This window comes from Oncorhynchus tshawytscha, linkage group LG13 (assembly GCF_018296145.1).
Source record: "Oncorhynchus tshawytscha isolate Ot180627B linkage group LG13, Otsh_v2.0, whole genome shotgun sequence".
Taxonomy (NCBI): domain Eukaryota; kingdom Metazoa; phylum Chordata; class Actinopteri; order Salmoniformes; family Salmonidae; genus Oncorhynchus; species Oncorhynchus tshawytscha.
Window position 1 is genome coordinate 16,671,526 of NC_056441.1, and position 21,461 is coordinate 16,692,986.

A 21,461-nucleotide genomic window follows, 5' to 3' on the forward strand; every position below is an offset into this window, starting at 1 on the left:
TGATTTGGCAGTCTTGTTTAGCAGTCTGATTTAGCAGTCTTGTTTAGCAGTCTTGTTTAGCAGTCTTGTTTAGCAGTCTTGTATAGCAGTCTGATTTAGCAGTCTTGTTTAGCAGTCTTGTATAGCAGTCTGATTTAGCAGTCTGATTTAGCAGTCTGATTTAGCAGTCTGATTTAGCAGACTGATTTAGCAGTCTGATTTAGCAGTCTTGTTTAGCAGTCTTGTTTAGCAGTCTTGTTTAGCAGTCTGATTTAGCAGTCTTGTTTAGCAGTCTTGTTTAGCAGTCTTGTTTAGCAGTCTGATTTAGCAGTCTTGTTTAGCAGTCTTGTTTAGCAGTCTGATTTAGCAGTCTTGTTTAGCAGTCTTGTTTAGCAGTCTGATTTAGCAGTCTTGTTTGGCAGTCTGATTTAGCAGTCTTGTTTGGCAGTCTGATTTAGCAGTCTTGTTTAGCAGTCTGATTTGGCAGTCTTGTTTAGCAGTCTGATTTAGCAGTCTTGTTTAGCAGTCTTGTTTAGCAGTCTGATTTAGCAGTCTTGTTTAGCAGTCTTGTTTGGCAGTCTGATTTAGCAGTCTTGTTTAGCAGTCTTGTTTAGCAGTCTTATGGCATCGGGGTTGCTGTTCAGGGTCCTGTTTGTTCCAGACTTGGTGCATCGGTACTGCTTGCAGCGCGGTAGCAGAGAGAACAGTCTATGACTTGAGTGGCTGGAGTCTTGGACATTTTTAGGGCCTTCCTCTGACACCGCCGTTTCTTACACTGCTGTTCCTCCGCGGGACAACACACACACACTCAGCGACAGGCGTGACGGCAATTAGACACACACACACACTTCCTCTTTCTCTACATGTGCGGATACACACACACAAACACACTGACAAAAACACACTACACACACAAACCGCTCATGGTCACCAATTGTCATCCATCTCACTGTGATGATGTGTGTGTGTGTGTGTGTGTGTGTGTGTGTGTGTGTGTGTGTGTGTGTGTGTGTGTCTGATTCTGCGTGCCGTCACGCCTGCCACTCTGTGTGTTTGTGTTGTCTAGCGGAGGAACAGCAGTGTAAGAAACTGTGGTGTAAGCAGGCAAGAGGACTTATTGTTGACTATGCAAGAAATCCCAGACATGATCCACTAATCCTAACAGCCATCCTATAATCACTTCCTCCTCTTTTAACTTTAGAAGGAGGTAATGGAGGATGGCTTTCTGCTTCTGCTCTCTCCCTCTGCCTCTCTCTCTTTCTGCTTTTACTTTTGCTCTCTCGCTCAACCCCCTCATCTCCCTTTCTCTTTTATATCTCTCTCACCCTCTCTTTCTCTCTGTCTCTCTCTCTCCCTCTTACCCTCCAATATCTCTCTTAGTTGCTCTCTCCTTTTTGCCCTCGCCCCTTCTCTCTCACTGTTATTTAATGGTCAGACCCTCTCAGACCCCCTAATAATCATGGTGTTCTCTCTCTGTCTCCCCCTACAGGAGGCTGTAATAATTGTGATGTTCTCTCTCAGTCTCCCCCTACAGGAGGCTGTAATAATCATGGTGTTCTCTCTCTCAGTCTCCCTCTACAGGAGGCTGTAATAATCGTGATGTTCTCTCTGTCTCCCCCTACAGGAGGCGGTAATAATCGTGATGTTCTCTCTCTGTCTCCCTCTACAGGAGGCTGTAATAATCATGGTGTTCTCTCTGTCTCCCTCTACAGGAGGCTGTAATAATCATGGTGTTCTATCTCTCTGTATCCCTCTACAGGAGGCTGTAATAATCATGGTGTTCTCTCAGTCTCACTCTACAGGAGGCTGTAATAATCATGGTGTTCTCTCTCTGTCTCCCTCTACAGAAGGCTGTAATAACCGTGATGTTCTCTCTCAGTCTCCCCCTACAGGAGGCTGTAATAATCGTGGTGTTCTCTCTCTCAGTCTCCCCCTACATGAGGCTGTAATAATCGTGATGTTCTCTCTCAGTCTCCCCCTACAGGAGGCTGTAATAACCGTGATGTTCTCTTTCTCAGTCTCCCCCTACAGGAGGCTGTAATAACCGTGATGTTCTCTTTCTCTGTCTCCCTCTACAGGAGGCTGTAATAATCATGGTGTTCTCTCTCTCTGTTTCCCCCTACAGGAGGCTGTAATAATCATGGAGTTCTCTCTATCTGTCTCCCTCTACAGGAGGCTGTAATAATCATGGTGTTCTCTCTCAGTCTCCCCCTACAGGAGGCTGTAATAATCATGGTGTTCCCTCAGTCTCCCTCTACAGGAGGCTGTAATAATCATGGTGTTCTCTCTCTCAGTCTCCTTCTACAGAAGGCTGTAATAACGGTGATGTTCTCTCTGTCAGTCTCCCTCTACAGGAGGCTGTAATAATCATGGTGTTCTCTCTCTCTGTCTCCCTCTACAGGAGGCTGTAATATTCATGGTGTTCTCTCTCAGTCTCCCCCTACAGGAGGCTGTAAAATTCGTGGTGTTCTCTCTCTCTGTCTCCCTCTACAGGTGGCTGTAATAATCAGGGTGTTCTCTCTATCTGTCTCCCTCCACAGGAGGCTGTAATAACCGTGATGTTTTCTCTGTCTCCCCCTACAGGAGGCTGTAATAATCATGGTGTTCTCTCTATCTGTCTCCCTCTACAGGAGGCTGTAATATTCATGGTGTTCTCTCTCTCAGTCTCCCTCTACAAGAGGCTGTAATAATCATGGTGTTCTCTCTATCTGTCTCCCTCTACAGGAGGCTGTAATATTCATGGTGTTCTCTCTCAGTCTCCCTCTACAGGAGGCTGTAATAACCGTGATGTTCTCTCTCTCAGTCTACCTCTACAGGAGGCTGTAATAACCGTGATGTTCTCTCTCTCAGTCTCCCCCTACAGGAGGCTGAAATAATCGTTGTGTTCTCTCTATCTGTCTCCCTCTACAGGAGGCTGTAATAATCATGGTGTTCTCTCTCAGTCTCCCCTACAGGAGGCTGTAATAATCATGGTGTTCTCTCAGTCTCCCTCTACAGGATGCTGTAATAATCGTGATGTTCTCTGTCAGTCTCCCCTACAGGAGGCTGTAATAATCATGGTGTTCTCTCTCTCTCTGTCTCCCCTACAGGAAGCTGTATTAATTGTGATGTCTCTCTCTCAGTCTCCTCCTACAGGAAGATGTAATAATCATGGTGTTCTCTCTATCTGTCTCCCTCTACAGGAGGCTGTAATAATCATGGTGTTCGCTCTCTGTCTCCCCCTACAGGAGGCTGTAATAATCATGGTGTTCTCTCAGTCTCCCTCTACAGGAGGCTGTAATAATCATGGTGTTCTCTCTCTCAGTCTCCTTCTACAGAAGGCTGTAATAACCGTGATGTTCTCTCTGTCAGTCTCCCCCTACAGGAGGCTGTAATAATCATGGTGTTCTCTCTCTCTGTCTCCTTCTACAGGAGGCTGTAATATTCATGGTGTTCTCTCTCAGTCTCCCCCTACAGGAGGCTGTAAAATTCGTGGTGTTCTCTCTCTCTGTCTCCCTCTACAGGAGGCTGTAATAATCAGGGTGTTCTCTCTATCTGTCTCCCTCTACAGGAGGCTGTAATATTCATGGTGTTCTCTCTGTCTCCCTCTACAGGAGGCTGTAATAACCGTGATGTTCTCTCTGTCAGTCTCCCCTACAGGAGGCTGTAATAATCATGGTGTTCTCTCTCAGTCTCCCCTACAGGAGGCTGAAATAATCGTGGTGTTCTCTCTATCTGTCTCCCTCTACAGGAGGCTGTAATAATCATGGTTTTCTCTCTCTGTCTCCCCTACAGGAGGCTGTAATAATCATGGTGTTCTCTCTATCTGTCTCCCTCTACAGGAGACTGTAATAATCATGGTGTTCTCTCTGTCTCCCCCTACAGGAGGCTGTAATAATCATGGTGTTCTCTCTATCTGTCTCCCTCTACAGGAGGCTGTAATAATCATGGTGTTCTCTCTCAGTCTCCCCCTACAGGAGGCTGTAAAATTTGTGGTGTTCTCTCTCTCTGTCTCCCTCTACAGGAGGCTGTAATAATCAGGGTGTTCTCTCTATCTGTCTCCCTCTACAGGAGGCTGTAATATTCATGGTGTTCTCTCTGTCTCCCTCTACAGGAGGCTGTAATAACCGTGATGTTCTCTCTCTCAGTCTCCCCTACAGGAGGCTGTAATAATCATGGTGTTCTCTCTCAGTCTCCCCCTACAGGAGGCTGAAATAATCGTGGTGTTCTCTCTATCTGTCTCCCTCTACAGGAGGCTGTAATAATCATGGTTTTCTCTCTCTCTGTCTCCCCTACAGGAGGCTGTAATAATCATGGTGTTCTCTCTATCTGTCTCCCTCTACAGGAGGCTGTAAAATTCGTGGTGTTCTCTCTCTCTGTCTCCCTCTACAGGTGGCTGTAATAATCAGGGTGTTCTCTCTATCTGTCTCCCTCCACAGGAGGCTGTAATAACCGTGATGTTCTCTCTGTCTCCCCTACAGGAGGCTGTAATAATCATGGTGTTCTCTCTATCTGTCTCCCTCTACAGGAGGCTGTAATATTCATGGTGTTCTCTCTCTCAGTCTCCCTCTACAAGAGGCTGTAATAATCATGGTGTTCTCTCTATCTGTCTCCCTCTACAGGAGGCTGTAATATTCATGGTGTCTCTCTCAGTCTCCCTCTACAGGAGGCTGTAATAACCGTGATGTTCTCTCTCTCAGTCTACCTCTACAGGAGGCTGTAATAACCGTGATGTTCTCTCTCTCAGTCTCCCCCTACAGGAGGCTGAAATAATCATGGTGTTCTCTCTATCTGTCTCCCTCTACAGGAGGCTGTAATAATCATGGTGTTCTCTCTCAGTCTCCCCCTACAGGAGGCTGTAATAATCATGGTGTTCTCTCAGTCTCCCTCTACAGGATGCTGTAATAATCGTGATGTTCTCTGTCAGTCTCCTCCTACAGGAGGCTGTAATAATCATGGTGTTCTCTCTCTCTCTGTCTCCCCCTACAGGAAGCTGTATTAATTGTGATGTTCTCTCTCTCAGTCTCCTCCTACAGGAAGCTGTAATAATCATGGTGTTCTCTCTATCTGTCTCCCTCTACAGGAGGCTGTAATAATCATGGTGTTCGCTCTCTGTCTCCCCCTACAGGAGGCTGTAATAATCATGGTGTTCTCTCAGTCTCCCTCTACAGGAGGCTGTAATAATCATGGTGTTCTCTCTCTCAGTCTCCTTCTACAGAAGGCTGTAATAACCGTGATGTTCTCTCTGTCAGTCTCCCCCTACAGGAGGCTGTAATAATCATGGTGTTCTCTCTCTCTGTCTCCTTCTACAGGAGGCTGTAATATTCATGGTGTTCTCTCTCAGTCTCCCCCTACAGGAGGCTGTAAAATTCGTGGTGTTCTCTCTCTCTGTCTCCCTCTACAGGAGGCTGTAATAATCAGGGTGTTCTCTCTATCTGTCTCCCTCTACAGGAGGCTGTAATATTCATGGTGTTCTCTCTGTCTCCCTCTACAGGAGGCTGTAATAACCGTGATGTTCTCTCTGTCAGTCTCCCCCTACAGGAGGCTGTAATAATCATGGTGTTCTCTCTCAGTCTCCCCCTACAGGAGGCTGAAATAATCGTGGTGTTCTCTCTATCTGTCTCCCTCTACAGGAGGCTGTAATAATCATGGTTTTCTCTCTCTCTGTCTCCCCCTACAGGAGGCTGTAATAATCATGGTGTTCTCTCTATCTGTCTCCCTCTACAGGAGACTGTAATAATCATGGTGTTCTCTCTGTCTCCCCCTACAGGAGGCTGTAATAATCATGGTGTTCTCTCTATCTGTCTCCCTCTACAGGAGGCTGTAATAATCATGGTGTTCTCTCTCAGTCTCCCCCTACAGGAGGCTGTAAAATTTGTGGTGTTCTCTCTCTCTGTCTCCCTCTACAGGAGGCTGTAATAATCAGGGTGTTCTCTCTATCTGTCTCCCTCTACAGGAGGCTGTAATATTCATGGTGTTCTCTCTGTCTCCCTCTACAGGAGGCTGTAATAACCGTGATGTTCTCTCTGTCAGTCTCCCCTACAGGAGGCTGTAATAATCATGGTGTTCTCTCTCAGTCTCCCCTACAGGAGGCTGAAATAATCGTGGTGTTCTCTCTATCTGTCTCCCTCTACAGGAGGCTGTAATAATCATGGTTTTCTCTCTCTCTGTCTCCCCCTACAGGAGGCTGTAATAATCATGGTGTTCTCTCTATCTGTCTCCCTCTACAGGAGACTGTAATAATCATGGTGTTCTCTCTGTCTCCCCCTACAGGAGGCTGTAATAATCATGGTGTTCTCTCTATCTGTCTCCCTCTACAGGAGGCTGTAATAATCATGGTGTTCTCTCTCAGTCTCCCCCTACAGGAGGCTGTAATAATCATGGTGTTCTCTCAGTCTCCCTCTACAGGATGCTGTAATAATCGTGATGTTCTCTGTCAGTCTCCCCGTACAGGAGGCTGTAATAATCATGGTGTTCTCTCTCTCTGTCTCCCCCTACAGGAGGCTGTATTAATTGTGATGTTCTCTCTCTCAGTCTCCCTCTACAGGAGGCTTGTAATAATCGTGATGTTCTCTCTCTCTGTCTCCCTCTACAGGAGGCTGTAATAATCGTGGTGTTCTCTCTCTGTCTCCCTCTACAGGAGGCTGTAATAATCGCGGTGTTCTCTCTCTCATTCTCCCTCCACAGGAGGCTGTAATAATCGTGGTGTTCTCTCTCAGTCTCCCCCTACAGGAGGCTGTAATAATCATGGTGTTCTCTCTGTCTCCCCCTACAGGATGCTGTAATAATCGTGATGTTCTCTGTCAGTCTCCCCCTACAGGAGGCTGTAATAATCATGGTGTTCCCTCTCTCTGTCTCCCCCTACAGGAGGCTGTATTAATTGTGATGTTCTCTCTCTGTCTCCCTCTACAGGAGGCTTGTAATAATCGTGATGTTCTCTCTCTCTGTCTCCCTCTACAGGAGGCTGTAATAATCGTGGTGTTCTCTCTCTGTCTCCCTCTACAGGAGGCTGTAATAATCATGGTGTTCTCTCTCTCATTCTCCCTCCACAGGAGGCTGTAATAATCGTGGTGTTCTCTCTCTGTCTCCCTCTACATGACGCTGTTATAATCATGGTGTTCTCTCTGTCTCCCCCACAGGAGGCTGTAATGATCATGGTGTTCTCTCTCTGTCTCCCCCTACAGGAGGCTGTAAAAATCATGGTGTTCTCTCTCAGTCTCCCCCTACAGGAGGCTGTAATAATCGTGATGTTCTCTCTGTCTCCCACTACAGGAGTTTGTAATAATCGTGATGTTCTCTCTCTGTCTCCCTCTACAGGAGGCTGTAATAATCGTGATGTTCTCTGTGTCTCCCCCTACAGGAGGCTGTAATAATCGTGATGTTCTCTCTCAGTCTCCCCCTACAGGAGGCTGTAATAATCGTTATGTCCCCTACAGGAGTTTGTAATGATCGTGGTGTTTGGTCTGGAATACGTTGTGAGGGTTTGGGCGTCCGGCTGCTGCTGTCGCTACAGAGGATGGCAGGGGAGACTACGCTTCGCCAGGAAACCCTTCTGCATCATAGGCAAGACGCTGTGTTTGTGTTTATCTGTGTATGCAAGTGTGTGTCTGTTCACCTACAAGTTAATGTTTATCAGGTTTTCAGGTTTTTCTTTACTCATGTTCACACTGGGTTGATTGGTTGAATGGTTGATTGCATTTATTTGTTAATAAAAAGTAGCAGGCTGCCCCAGCCAGAGACAACATTACATACATTGTTTCCAGTGAGCAATAGCTAATGGATAGCCTTACCAAGGCTGAGCGTGTGTACTGAATATGCACGTGTGTGTACTGAATGTGTATGTGCGTGTACATATCCATGCAGTGTAGCTTCAACACCCCCCTCTCACCTATCTTTCTTTTTTCTTCCCCCTCTTCTTTCTTCCCCTTCTTCTCTTTCTTCCCCCTCTACTCTTTCTTCCCCTTCTTCTCTTTCTTCCCCTTCTTCTCTTTCTTCCCCCCTCTCTCTTTCTTCCCCTTCTTCTCTTTCTTCCCCCTCTACTCTTTCTTCCCCTTCTTCTCTTTCTTCCCCTTCTCTTTCTTCCCCCCTCTTCTTTCTTCCCCTTCTTCTTTCTTCCCGCTCTACTCTTTCTTCCCCCTCTTCTCTTTCTTCCCCTCTTCTCTTTCTTCCCCTCTACTCTTTCTTCCCCTTACTCTTTCTTCCACCTCTTCTCTTTCTTCCCTCCTCTTCTCTTTCTTCCCCTTCTTCTCTTTCTTCCCCCTCTACTCTTTCTTCCCCCTCTACTCTTTCTTTCCCCTCTTCTCTTTTTCCCTCTTCTTCTCTTTCTTCCCCTTCTTCTCTTTCTTCCCCTCTTCTCTTTCTTCCCTTCTTCTCTTTCTTCCCCCTCTCCCCTCTTTCTTCCCCTTCTTCTCTTTCTTCCCCTTCTCTTTCTTTCCCCTCTTCTTTCTTCCCCTTCTTCTTTCTTCCCGCTCTACTCTTTCTTCCCCTCTTCTCTTTCTTCCCCCTCTTCTCTTTCTTCCCCCTCTACTCTTTCTTCCCCCTTTACTCTTTCTTCCACCTCTTCTCTTTCTTCCCCTCCTTCTCTTTCTTCCCCTTCTTCTCTTTCTTCCCCCTCTTCTCTTTCTTCCCCTCTACTCTTTCTTCCCCCTCTTTTTTTCTTCCCCCTCTTCTTTCTTCCCCTTCTTTTCTTTCTTCCCCCTCTTCTCTTTCTTCCCCCTCTTCTCTTTCTTCCCCTCTTACTCTTTCTTCCCCCTCTACTCTTTCTTCTACCTCTTCTCTTTCTTTCCCCTCTACTCTTTCTTTCTTCCCCCTCTTCTCTTTCTTTCTTTCCCCTCTTCTCTTTCTTCCCCCTCTACTCTTTCTTTCTTTCCCCTCTTCTCTTTTTCCCTCTTCTTCCCTCCATAGACTTCATAGTGTTTGTGGTGTCCTTGGCGGTGATCGCAGCGGGCACCCAGGGGAACGTCTTTGCCACCTCTGCCCTGCGCAGCATGCGGTTCCTCCAGATCCTCCGGATGGTACGCATGGACAGACGAGGAGGCACCTGGAAACTACTGGGCTCTGTGGTCTACGCCCACAGCAAGGTGGACACACACACATACAGACACACAATGGTGATGATGATGATGATGATTATGATGGAAACAACCAGGATTAGTGATATGCAGTCAAAGCTAAATGAGGGTGTGAATAAAGAGACTGTACGACCACCAGGACACACACACACACACACACGCACACATACACACACACCTGGTTCAGTTTAGTGGAAAACTGCTGAGCTCAGCAATGTGTAGTCCCGTAGTTAGACTGCTCTAGTTTGTCAATTAGAATGACCTCAATTTTGCTGTTGCTCTTTCAAACACAGGCACGGATACACATAAAACGAACACACACACACACACACACACGCACACACTGTCCAGCCATGATGAGGCTGGTGATGATGGTCATGCTGATGGATTGGGATGTGTCAGCATCCAACCCAGAGGCCAGATATGAAGATGATGATGGTCCTGCTCTCTAATGTCTGGCATTTATTGATTCATCTTAATTAATGTTAATGATGCTTTTGAAGATAATGATAATGACTACCGCTCTCTCTTTCTCTCTCTCTCTTCCACTCTCTCTTTCTTTCTCTCTGTATCTCTCGGTTTCTCTCTCTCTCTGTTTCTCTCTTGCTCTCTCTCACGCTTTCTTTCTTTCTCCCTACTCTTTCTCTCTCTTTCCCCACGTCTTACTCTTTCTCTCTCGCTCCCCTTTCTCTCTCTCTCTCTCTCTCTCTCTCTCTCTCTCTCTCTCCCCCCCCCCTTCCCTCTCTGTCTCTCAGGAGCTGATTACAGCGTGGTACATTGGTTTCCTGGTCCTGATCTTTGCCTCCTTCCTGGTCTACCTGGCAGAGAAAGACGTCAACACAGAGTTCAACACCTACGCAGACTCCCTCTGGTGGGGAACGGTCAGTACTGCTTAGACCACACACCCATTGACTTGGGTACACATGTCCCTCTCTACAATTTAACACTCACCAATAAAAAACAAGGCATCTCTTTTACCCTGCATTCATTATAAATCAATACCCTGTGTGTGTATGTGTGTATGTCTCTCTGTGTTTGTGTGTGTATGTGTGTGTGTATGTGTGTGTGTGTGTGTGTGTGTTTGCTTGCATGCATGTGTGTGTGTGTGTGTGTGTGTATGTGTGTGTGTTTCTACACCCAGATAACTCTCACCACCATCGGCTACGGTGACAAGACACCCCGCACCTGGTTGGGGAGACTTCTGGCTGCCGGCTTCGCTCTCCTGGGCGTGTCCTTCTTCGCCCTTCCTGCCGTGAGTCCTTCTCATTGGTCCACATCACTGTCAGTTCCCTTTCCGGCCAATCAGGGTTGGTCTCATGCCTCTGGCCCTCCCTCTGACCTCTCTCTCAGGGTATCCTGGGGTCAGGCTTTGCCCTGAAGGTGCAGGAGCAGCACAGACAGAAGCACTTTGAGAAGAGGAGGACTCCTGCTGCCAGCCTTATACAGGTGACCACAGATAGCCTCCAATCAATCTGACAAAGGTGCTAACAACTGAACCCAGCAACAAATTCAGGATGTTTTGCTGTAAGATTGGATTATTTTATTTTGTGGCTAAATGTGTGTGTGTTTCTATTTACAGTGCCTTGCGAAAGTATTCGGCCCCCTTGAACTTTGCGACCTTTTGCCACATTTCAGGCTTCAAACATAAAGATATAAAACTGTATTTTTTTGTGAAGAATCAACAACAAGTGGGACACAATCATGAAGTGGAACGACATTTATTGGATATTTCAAACTTTTTTAACAAATCAAAAACGGAAAAATTGGGCGTGCAAAATTATTCAGCCCCTTAAGTTAATACTTTGTAGCGCCACCTTTTGCTGCGATTACAGCTGTAAGTCGCTTGGGGTATGTCTCTATCAGTTTTGCACATCGAGAGACTGAATTCCTCCTTGCAAAACAGCTCGAGCTCAGTGAGGTTGGATGGAGAGCATTTGTGAACAGCAGTTTTCAGTTCTTTCCACAGATTCTCGATTGGATTCAGGTCTGGACTTTGACTTGGCCATTCTAACACCTGGATATGTTTATTTTTGAACCATTCCATTGTAGATTTTGCTTTATGTTTTGGATCATTGTCTTGTTGGAAGACAAATCTCCATCCCAGTCTCAGGTCTTTTGCAGACTCCATCAGGTTTTCTTCCAGAATGGTCCTGTATTTGGCTCCATCCATCTTCCCATCAATTTTAACCATCTTCCCTGTCCCTGCTGAAGAAAACCAGGCCCAAACCATGATGCTGCCACCACCATGTTTGACAGTGGGGATGATGTGTTCAGGGTGATGAGCTGTGTTGCTTTTACGCCAAACATAACGTTTTGCATTGTTGCCAAAAAGTTCAATTTTGGTTTCATCTAACCAGAGCACCTTCTTCCACATGTTTGGTGTGTCTCCCAGGTGGCTTGTGGCAAACTTTAAACAACACTTTTTATGGATATCTTTAAGAAATGGCTTTCTTCTTGCCACTCTTCCATAAAGGCCAGATTTGTGCAATATACGACTGATTGTTGTCCTATGGACAGAGTCTCCCACCTCAGCTGTAGATCTCTGCAGTTCATCCAGAGTGATCATGGGCCTCTTGGCTGCATCTCTGATCAGTCTTCTCCTTGTATGAGCTGAAAGTTTAGAGGGACGGCCAGGTCTTGGTAGATTTGCAGTGGTCTGATACTCCTTCCATTTCAATATTATCGCTTGCACAGTGCTCCTTGGGATGTTTAAAGCTTGGGAAATCTTTTTGTATCCAAATCCGGCTTTAAACTTCTTCACAACAGTATCTCGGACCTGCCTGGTGTGTTCCTTGTTCTTCATGATGCTCTCTGCGCTTTTAACGGACCTCTGAGACTATCACAGTGCAGGTGCATTTATACGGAGACTTGATTACACACAGGTAGATTGTATTTATCATCATTAGTCATTTAGGTCAACATTGGATCATTCAGAGATCCTCACTGAACTTCTGAGAGAGTTTGCTGCACTGAAAGTAAAGGGGCTGAATAATTTTGCACGCCCAATTTTTCAGTTTTTGATTTGTTAAAAAAGTTTGAAATATCCAATAAATGTCGCTCCTCTTCATGATTGTGTCCCACGTGTTGTTGATTCTTCACAAAAAAATACAGTTTTATATCTTTATGTTTGAAGCCTGAAATGTGGCAAAAGGTCGCAAAGTTCAAGGGGGCCGAATACTTTCGCAAGGCACTGTATGTGTGTGTGACTGTGTGTGTGTGTGTATGTGTGTGTGTTTGTGTGTGTCTGTGTGTGTATGTGTGTGTGTGCCTGTGTGTGTACCTGTGTGTACCTGTGTGTACCTGTGTGTGCCTGTGTGTGTGTGTGTGTTTGTGTCTGTGTGTGTATGTGTGTGTGTGCCTGTGTGTGTGTGTACCTGTGTGTGCCTGTGTGTGTGTGTGTGTGTATGTGTGTGTGTTTGTGTCTGTGTGTGTATGTGTGTGTGTGTGTGTGTGCCTGTGTGTGCCTGTGTGTGTGTGTGTGTGTGTGTTTGTGTGTGCCTGCGTGTGTGTGTGTGTCTGCGTGTGTGTGTGTGTGTGTGTTTGTGTGTGCCTGCATGTGTGTGTGTTGCCTGTGTGTGTGTGTGTGTTTGTGTGTGCCTGCGTGTGTGTGTGTGTGTGTGTGTTCCAGGCTGCGTGGCGTCTGTACTCTACTGATGCTCAGCACTCCTACCTGACAGCCACATGGTACTTCTATGACAGCATGCTTCCATCCTTCAGGTAGGTACTCCTCTCCTCTCCAACAATGCTGCTGTTATGTCTACTGATCGACCCATGGATTTAACCATCCCCACTGTACCCATTTGTCTATCATTGGTGTCATTAAAAGGATGAAATGTTTGTTTGGGTAGATGTGACTTAGAATGGCAAGTGTACCTTTCCTAAAAGAATGTGGGTTTGAACGCCAACTGACACGGCTAACCGGTTGAACATAGAGAGAGCAATGTAGGGAGATTATGAGAGGCTGTACAGATGAATTATAGGAACTAGGAGAAAAACACATTTAACCTTATTCATAGACATGGTAGACATGAAACACACACATGCACATGTACACCACAGGAGGTTGGTGGCACCTTAATTGGGGAGGATGAGCTCGTGGTAATGGCTGGAGCGGAATCAGTGGAATGGTATCAAATACATAAAACATATGGTTTGATGCCATTCCATTTACTCTGTTCCAGCCATTGTTATGAGCCGTCTTCCCCTCAGCAGCCTCCACTGATGCACATATGCACAAAGATGAGCACTATCCCAGCTATTGAGCTGGTTCTACCAGTAGTGGCATGGACATTCTATCCTCCTGATCTAAAATGGTGGGCTGCACTTTCATACATTTTTGTAAGTTACTACACGTTTCTCCAAGCCTCCAAAATGTGAATACCACCGTTGTTTGTTTCTTAAGATTATGTTCTCCTATTTTAAGTATTTACATATTCATTTCACAAATTTTGTTTGGTTAAAAAGAGGGGCTTTCATGACTTGTGTCTTTTTTGCTGCTTAGCTCTGTGTCCAGTAACAAGCAAAAGTGTGTTGATGGCGCATTGATATTTCTGATCCCCCTCTCTTTAATGTTTTGACTCTTAATTTGACCCTTTTTATGAGTTGTTGTTTTGTCCTTTCTTTCTTTCATTTGTTTTCTTATTTGGGCACGTGGGGTCAGAGAACTGACGCTACTGTTCAGTCACCTTCAGCGACGGCGTAGCGCCAAGAAGGTCCTTCACAACTCCCACCACACCCTGCTGTCTGGGCTACGGCCCTACAGCTCCCCCTACCTGTCAGGGGACAGGTACGCACCACGCAACACACACAGATACATCAACACACGGATACACGACACACCAATATATAGATACACCCCATACACACACAAACAAACCATCACCTTCAGTCACAGTCACACACAATTGAACAACATTGTGGTATTCTGTTCAGTACATTGTGGTATTCTGTTCAGTACATTGTGGTATTCCGTTCAGTACATTGTGGTATTCTGTTCAGTACATTGTGGTATTCTGTTCAGTACATTGTGGTATTCTGTTCAGTACATTGTGGTATTCTGTTCAGTATATTGTGGTATTCTGTTCAGTATATTGTGGTATTCTGTTCAGTACATTGTGGTATTCTGTTCAGTACATTGTGGTATTCTGTTCAGTACATTGTGGTATTCCGTTCAGTACATTGTGGTATTCTGTTCAGTACATTAGGCCCTGTTATTTTGATCATCATTTTTGTCATTAATCATCTAATAAATAATCCACTGGATAAAATGACTGTGGTTCACCAGAAGATACCGCAGGTTTTTACTCCTTATATCATCAAACTGGTTTATGCTATAAGGAGCATGCTGGCTGTTCTCTGGTCTGTGGTTCCTGTGTGGATGTGCTGTTGTGTATCTAACCACCTGTCACTGATCTCAGACCTGTTTGTAATTAACAGCACCGCCTGCTCCCTCCCTGCCTCTCATTGTCTTTCCTCGTCTGATTCATCCTCATGTCAACTCCATCACCTTCATCCATTCATCCTCTCTCTCTTCCATCATCCCTCTCTCTTCCATGCCATCCCTCCATCAACCCTGTTCTCAGGAAGGCAGAAGTCCCTTGCAGGTTTGTTCTCGTCTTCTGAATGTGTGTATCTCTGCATTCTCTCTGACACATCGAGCTAGGAAGTGGTGCTGTGATCGTACAGGCACGGTTCCAACATGCTAGGAAGTGGTGCTGTGATCGTGCAGGCACGGTTCCAACATGCTAGGAAGTGGTGCTGTGATCGTACAGGCACGGTTCCAACATGCTAGGAAGTGGTGCTGTGATCGTACAGGCACGGTTCCAACATGCTAGGAAGTGGTGCTGTGATCGTACAGGCACGGTTCCAACATGCTAGGAAGTGGTGCTGTGATCGTACAGGCACGGTTCCAACATGCTAGGAAGTGGTGCTGTGATCGTACAGGCATGGTTCCAACATGCTAGGAAGTGGTGCTGTGATCGTACAGGCACGGTTCCAACATGCTAGGAAGTGGTGCTGTGATCGTACAGGCACGGTTCCAACATGGCAGTAGAAAAACAGTAGAGCACAACCCAGCATGAGGGCATACATACAATAACATGCCTGTTAATACATACAATAACATGCCTGTTAATACATACAATAACATGCCTGTTAATACATACAATAACATGCCTGTTAATACATACAATAACATGCCTGTTAATACATACAATAACATGCCATGTTTTCCAAGGTATATGTTTGGTCTTGTCAATATGAACCGGTGATACTTTTTCATACTGTAGATTAAATAGTACTGCATGTACATAAATACATTAATAACACACATTGAAGGCAGTGTGCCTTCCAAGTCAAGAAGACAATGGATAGGTGTGGAGCTAATTACTTAGACATTCTGGAAAGGCTGCAGTCTAATCATGGACATACTGAAGTGAACTGCTTCGTATGCATGCACTCTGGCTGCCTACACGATATCCCCAACTCACCACACTCCGTTCACACATCCCTACTCCTTACCTCCCTCCTCAATGGGGTGCTTGTCAATAAATTGACATGGCTTGCTTTCTTTGCCTCCTTTCCTTCGTCTAGTCTGGTCTGAAATCAAAGGAAGTGTAGGGGAAAGCAATATGTTGGGGGCCAACAGGGACACATGCTTTCACTTGGTAATCCTTAAGTGTGAAAGGAGACTAGGAAAGGAAGCCATTTTAGACTGATGAGAGGCAGTACTGGGCTTCCACTCCACTTCACCCTGTCCTCTACTTTTCTTCATCTCCCTCCTCCCATCTTTACCTTTATGATCTCACTACCTCCGTACACCTCTCCTCTCCTCCTCCTCTTCCTCACCTCTCCTCCTCTCCTCTACTTCTCTCCTCCTCTTCATTCTCACCACCTCTCCTCCTCTTCCTCTCCTCTCCTCTTTTTCCTCCTCTTCCACTTCTCTCCTCCTCTCTCCTCTCCTCCTCATCACCACCACCTCTCCTCCTCTTCCTTTCCTCCTCTTCCTCACCTCCTCTTCTCCCCTCCTCCTCTCTCCTCCTCATCCTCACCACCTCTCCTCCTCTTCTCCTTTTCTCCTCTTCCTCTCCTCCTCTCTCCTCCTCTTCCTCACCTCTCCTCCTCTACCTTTCCTCCTCTTCCTCACTTCCTCTTTTCCTCTTCCACTTCTCTCCTCTCCTCCTCATCACCACCACCTCTCCGCCTCTTCCTTTCCTCCTCTTCCTCACCTCTCCTCTTCCTCACCACATTTTCTCCTCTTCCTCGCCTTCTCTTCTCTTCTTCTCCTCTGCACCCCTCACCTGCTCTTCCTCTCTTCGTCTTCTCCTCCTCTTCCTCACCCACCCTTCCTCTCCTCCTCTTCTTCTCCTCTGCACCCCTCACCTGGCCTCTCCTCTCTCTTCCTCTTCTCCTCTTCCTCACCTTATCTCCCTCTGCCTTGTGTGTCTCCTCAGTCAGCTCGTTTCTAAAAAGCGGAGTCTCTTCCGGATTCACACTGGCCGCAAACAGCAGAGGTATCCACAGTGACAAGCCTGTGCACGGGGCACGTCAGCACGCCCCACCCCCCCCACCCCCCATCTCCCTTTCTCATTCTGCCTGAGGGTCCCAAAGCCTTCTGGCCCAGTGCAGTGTGTGTGTGTCTCTGTAAATGTTCTACTTTTGAGTAAGAAGTTGGTTTTAGCCTCTTCATTGAGCATAGTGGGAAGACACTTGCCATTGCCGATGGTACTCAGGGTAGAAATGGCTGACATTTGGTATATTTGACATGAAATCAAATCAAAATGTATTTGTCACATGTGCCAAATACAAGTGTAGACCTTACCGCGGAATGCTTACTTACAAGCCCTTAACCAACAGTGCAGTTCAAGAAGTTAAGAAAATATTTACCAAATAAACTAAAGTAAAAATAATAAAATGTAACACAATAACATAACAATAACGAGGCTATATACAGAGGGTATGGGTACCGAGTAACTGTGCGGGGATACGGGTTAGAGGTCATTTGTACATGTAGGTAGGGGTGAAGTGACTATGCATAGATAATAAACAGCGAGCAGCAGCAGTGTACAAAACAAATGGAGAGGGGGGACGGTCAGTATGACAGTCCGGTAGCCATTTAATTAATTGTTCAGCAGTCTTAGGACTTGGGGGTAGAAGCTGTTAAGGAGCCTTTTGGTCCTAGACTTGGCGCTCCGGGACCGCTTGCTGTGTGGTAGCAGAGAAACAGTCTATGACTTGGGTGACGGAAGTCTCTGACATTTTTATGTGCTTTCCTCTGACACCGCCTGTTACATAGGTCGTGGATTGCAGGAAGCTTGGTCCCAGTGATGTACTGGGCGGTACACACTACCCTCTGTAGTGCCTTACGGTCAGAAGCCGAGCAGTTTCCATACCAGGTGGTGATGCAACTAGTCAGGATGCTCTTGATGGTGCAGCTGTTTAACTTTTTGAGGATCTGGGGACCCATGCCAAATCTTTTCAGTCTCCTGAGGGGGAAAAGGTGTTGTCGTGCTCTCTTTACAATTGTCTTGGTGTGTTTGGACCATAATAGGTCGTTGTTGATGTGGACACCAAGGATCTTGAAACTCTCGACCCGCTCCACTGATGTTAATGGGTTCGGCTCGCCTTTTCCTGTAGTCCACGATCAGCTCCTTTCTCTTGCTCACATTGATGGAGAGGTTGTTGTCCTGGCACCACACTGCCAGTTCTCTGACCTCCTCCCTATAAGCTCTCCCATCGTTGTCAGTGATCAGGCCTACCACTGTTGTGTCATCAGCAAACTTAAGGATGGTGTTGGAGTTGTGTTTGGCCACGCAGTCGTGGGTGAACAGGGAGTACAGGAGGGGACTAACTACACACCCCTGAGGGGCCCCAGTGTTGAGGATCAGCATGGCAGACATGTTGTTGCCTACCCTTATCACCTGTGGGTGGCCAGTCAGGAAGTCCAGGATCCAGTGTTTAGTGTTTAGACCCAGGGTCCTTAGCTTAGTGATGAGCTTTGTGGGAACTATAGTGTTGAACGCTGATTTGTAGTCAATGAAAAGCATTCTCACATAGGTGTTCCTTTTGTCCAGGGGGGAAAGGGCAGTGTGGAGTGCGATTGAGATTGCGTCATCTGTGGATCAGTGGGGGCGGTTGGTATCCATGAGGATGCTGTTGATGTGAGCAATGACCAGCCTTTCAAAGCACTTCATGGCTACTGACGTGGGCGGTAATTATTTAGGGAGGTTACCTTCACTTCCTTGGGCACAGAGACTATGGTGGTCTGCTTCAAACGTACGTATTACAGACTCAGTCCGGGAGAGGTTCTCGTGCATGCTTCAGTGTTGCTTGTCTCGAAGCGAGCATAAAAGGCATTTAGCTCTGGGTAGCTCGTGTCTGGGTTTCCCTTTGTAGTCCTTAATAGTTTATTTAAGCCCTGCAACATCTGATTAGCATCTTAGCTGGTGTAGTAGGATTCAATCTTAATCCTGCATTGACACTTTGCTTGTTTGATGGTTCGTCTGAGGGCATAGCGGGATTTCTTATAGGAGTCCAGATTACTGTCCCGCTCCTTGAAAGCGGCAGCACTAGCCTTTGGCTCGATGCGGATGTTGCCTGTAATCCATGGCTTCTGGTTGGAATATGTATGTACGGTCACTGTGTGAACGACGTCGTCGATGCACTTGTTGATGAAGCTGATGACTGAGGTGGTGTACTCCTCAATGCCATTGGATGAATCCCAAAACATATTCCAGTCTGTGCTGTTCTGCTAAAACAGTCCTGTAGCCTAGCATCTGCTTCATCTGACCTCTTCTGTATTGAGCGAGTCACTGGTACTTCCTGTTTAGTTTTTGCTTGTAAGCATGAGCAATCAGCAATCAGAAGGATAGAATTATGGTCAGATTTGCCAAATGGAGGGCGGGGGAGAGCTTTGTATGCATCTCTGTTTGTGGAGTGAAGGTGGTCTGGGGTTTGTTGTCCTCTGGTTGCACATGTGACATGCTGGTAAAAATGTGGTAAAACTGATTGAAGTTTGCCTGCATTAAAGTCCCCGGCCCCTAGGAGTGCCGCTTCTGGGTGAGCATTTTCTTGTTTGCTTATGGCCTTATAGAGTTGGTTGAGTGTGGTCTTAGGTGGTAAATAGAAGGCTACAAATAGTATAGATGAGAACTCTCTTGGTAGATAGTGTGGTCTACAGCTTATCATACAATACTCGACCTCAGGCGAGCAATACCTTGAGACTTCTTTAATATTAGACATTGCGCAGCGGCTGTTATTGACAAAAAGACAGCTGCTGGTTCATTAACCTTTCTAGCGCAGGGGTTGCGCAGCGGAACACCTCGACAACATTCCGCTGAAAAGGCAGTGCGCGAAATTCAAAAATATATATTTTTAAATATGTGACTTTCACACATTAACAAGTCCAATACAGCAAATGAAAGATAAACATCTTGTTAATCTACCCATCGTGTCCGATTTAAAAAATGCTTCACAGCTAAAGCACAACATATTATTGTTAGATCAACGCCAAGTCAAAAAAACACAGCCATTTTTACAGCCAAAGATAGGAGTCACAAAAAGCAGAAATATAGATAAAATTAATCACTAACCTTTGATGATCTTCATCAGATGACACTCATAGGACATCATGTTACACAATACATGTATGTTTTGTTCGATAATGTGCATATTTATATCTAAAAATCTCAGTTTACATTGGCGCCTCATGTGCAGTAATGTTTTGGTTCCAAAACATCAGGTGATTTTGCAGAAATACTAATAATAAACATTGATAAAAGATACTAGTGTTATTCACAGAATTAAAGATAGACTTCTCCTTAATGCAACCGCTGTGTCAGATTTCAAAAAAACTTTATGTAAAAAGCATAATCTGAGAACGGCGCTCAGAACCCGAAACAGCCAGAGGAATAGCCGCCATTTTGGAATCAACAAAGTTAGAAACAACACCATAAATATTCACTGACCTTTAATGATCTTCATCAGAAGGCACTCCCAGGAATCCCAGTTCGACAATAAATGACTGATTTGTTCCATCATTTATGTCCAAATAGCCACTTGTTGTTAGCGTGTTCAGCCCAGTAATCCATCTTCATGAGGAACAAGCATTTCATCCAGACAAAAACTCAAAACGTTCCATTACAGTCCCTTAGAAACATGTCAAACGATGTATGGAATCAATCGTTAGGATGTTTTTAACATAAAACATCAATAATGTTCCAACCGGAGAATTGCTTTGTCTTCAGAAAGGCACTGGAACGAGAGGTAACTCTGTCGGGAGCGCGCGTCATAAGACCAAGGCTCTCTGCCAGACCACTGACTCAAACAGCACTCATGAGCCCCTCCTTTATAGTATTTTTATTTATCCGTTATTTTACCAGGTTAAGTTGACTGAGAACACATTCTCATTTGCAGCAACAACCTGGGGAATAGTTACAGGGGAGAGGAGGGGGATGAATGAGCCAATTGTAAACTGGGGATTATTAGGTGACCGTGATGGTTTGAGGGCCAGACTGGTAATTTAGCCAGGACACCAGGGTTAACACCCCAGTCTTACGATAAGTGCCATGAGATCTTTAATGACCTCAGAGAGTCAGGACACCCATTTAACGTCCCATCCGAAAGATGGCACCCTACACAGAGCATTGGGATATTTTTTTTAGACCAGAGGAAATAGTGCCTCCTACTGGCCCTTCAACACCACTGCTGGCTTGCTGCTAGTAGAATCCTCAAACCAGTTTCAAAAGACAGTTGACATCTAGTGGAAGCCGTAGGAAGTGCAACCTCATCCATATCTCAATGTGTACTCGGTAGGCCAAGCTTTGAAAAACTACAAACCTCAGATGTCCCACTTCCTGGTTGGATTCTTCTCAGGTTTTCGCCTGCCATATGAGTTCTGTTATACTCACAGACATCATTCAAACAGTTTTGGAAACTACAGAGTGTTTTCTATCCAATACTAATAATAATATGCATATATTAGCATCTGGGACGTTGGTAGGATAATTATAATCGTAGGTTAAACATTTTATTTTCCAATGATTGCATGGTAGCAAGTAGAACTGAAGGCAGTGGGAGTTCGCCTACGAATTCTCAAAAGGCAGCTCGAACTGCGTCTTCTTTTCTTCACGAAAATGACGGGGATCTGGGCCTGTTCCCGGGACAGCAGTATATCCTTCTTGTCGGACTCGTTAAAGGAGAAAGATTCTTACAGTTAGTGGTGAGTAATCCCATTTCTGATGGCCATAAGTTATTTTTGGTCATAAGAGATGGTAGCAGCAACATTATGTACAAAATAAGTTAAAAAATAAGTTACAAACGCAAAAAAATGAACAAAATAGCACAATTGGTTACGGGAATGTAAAACGTCAGCCATCCTCTTCGGCACCATCTTGTCCAACTGATATTCACATTTTCTAATTGATCTTTGAGAAT

At 45.6% G+C, this 21,461-nt stretch overlaps 1 protein-coding gene across 1 annotated transcript in view; it reads left to right on the forward strand.

Moving 5' to 3' along the window:
* Nucleotides 1-7,734: 7,734 nt before the first annotated feature.
* LOC112265808 (potassium voltage-gated channel subfamily KQT member 4) overlaps nucleotides 7,735-21,461 on the forward strand; it is a 31,015-nt gene continuing 17,288 nt past the window's right edge. Inside the window, exons 1-7 of the mRNA XM_042295033.1 lie at nucleotides 7,735-7,759; nucleotides 8,863-9,038; nucleotides 9,785-9,910; nucleotides 10,171-10,281; nucleotides 10,380-10,475; nucleotides 12,658-12,746; nucleotides 13,690-13,815. Of these exons, the coding sequence (XP_042150967.1) occupies nucleotides 7,735-7,759; nucleotides 8,863-9,038; nucleotides 9,785-9,910; nucleotides 10,171-10,281; nucleotides 10,380-10,475; nucleotides 12,658-12,746; nucleotides 13,690-13,815 (749 nt within the window). The remainder of the gene's footprint in view (nucleotides 7,760-8,862; nucleotides 9,039-9,784; nucleotides 9,911-10,170; nucleotides 10,282-10,379; nucleotides 10,476-12,657; nucleotides 12,747-13,689; nucleotides 13,816-21,461) is intronic.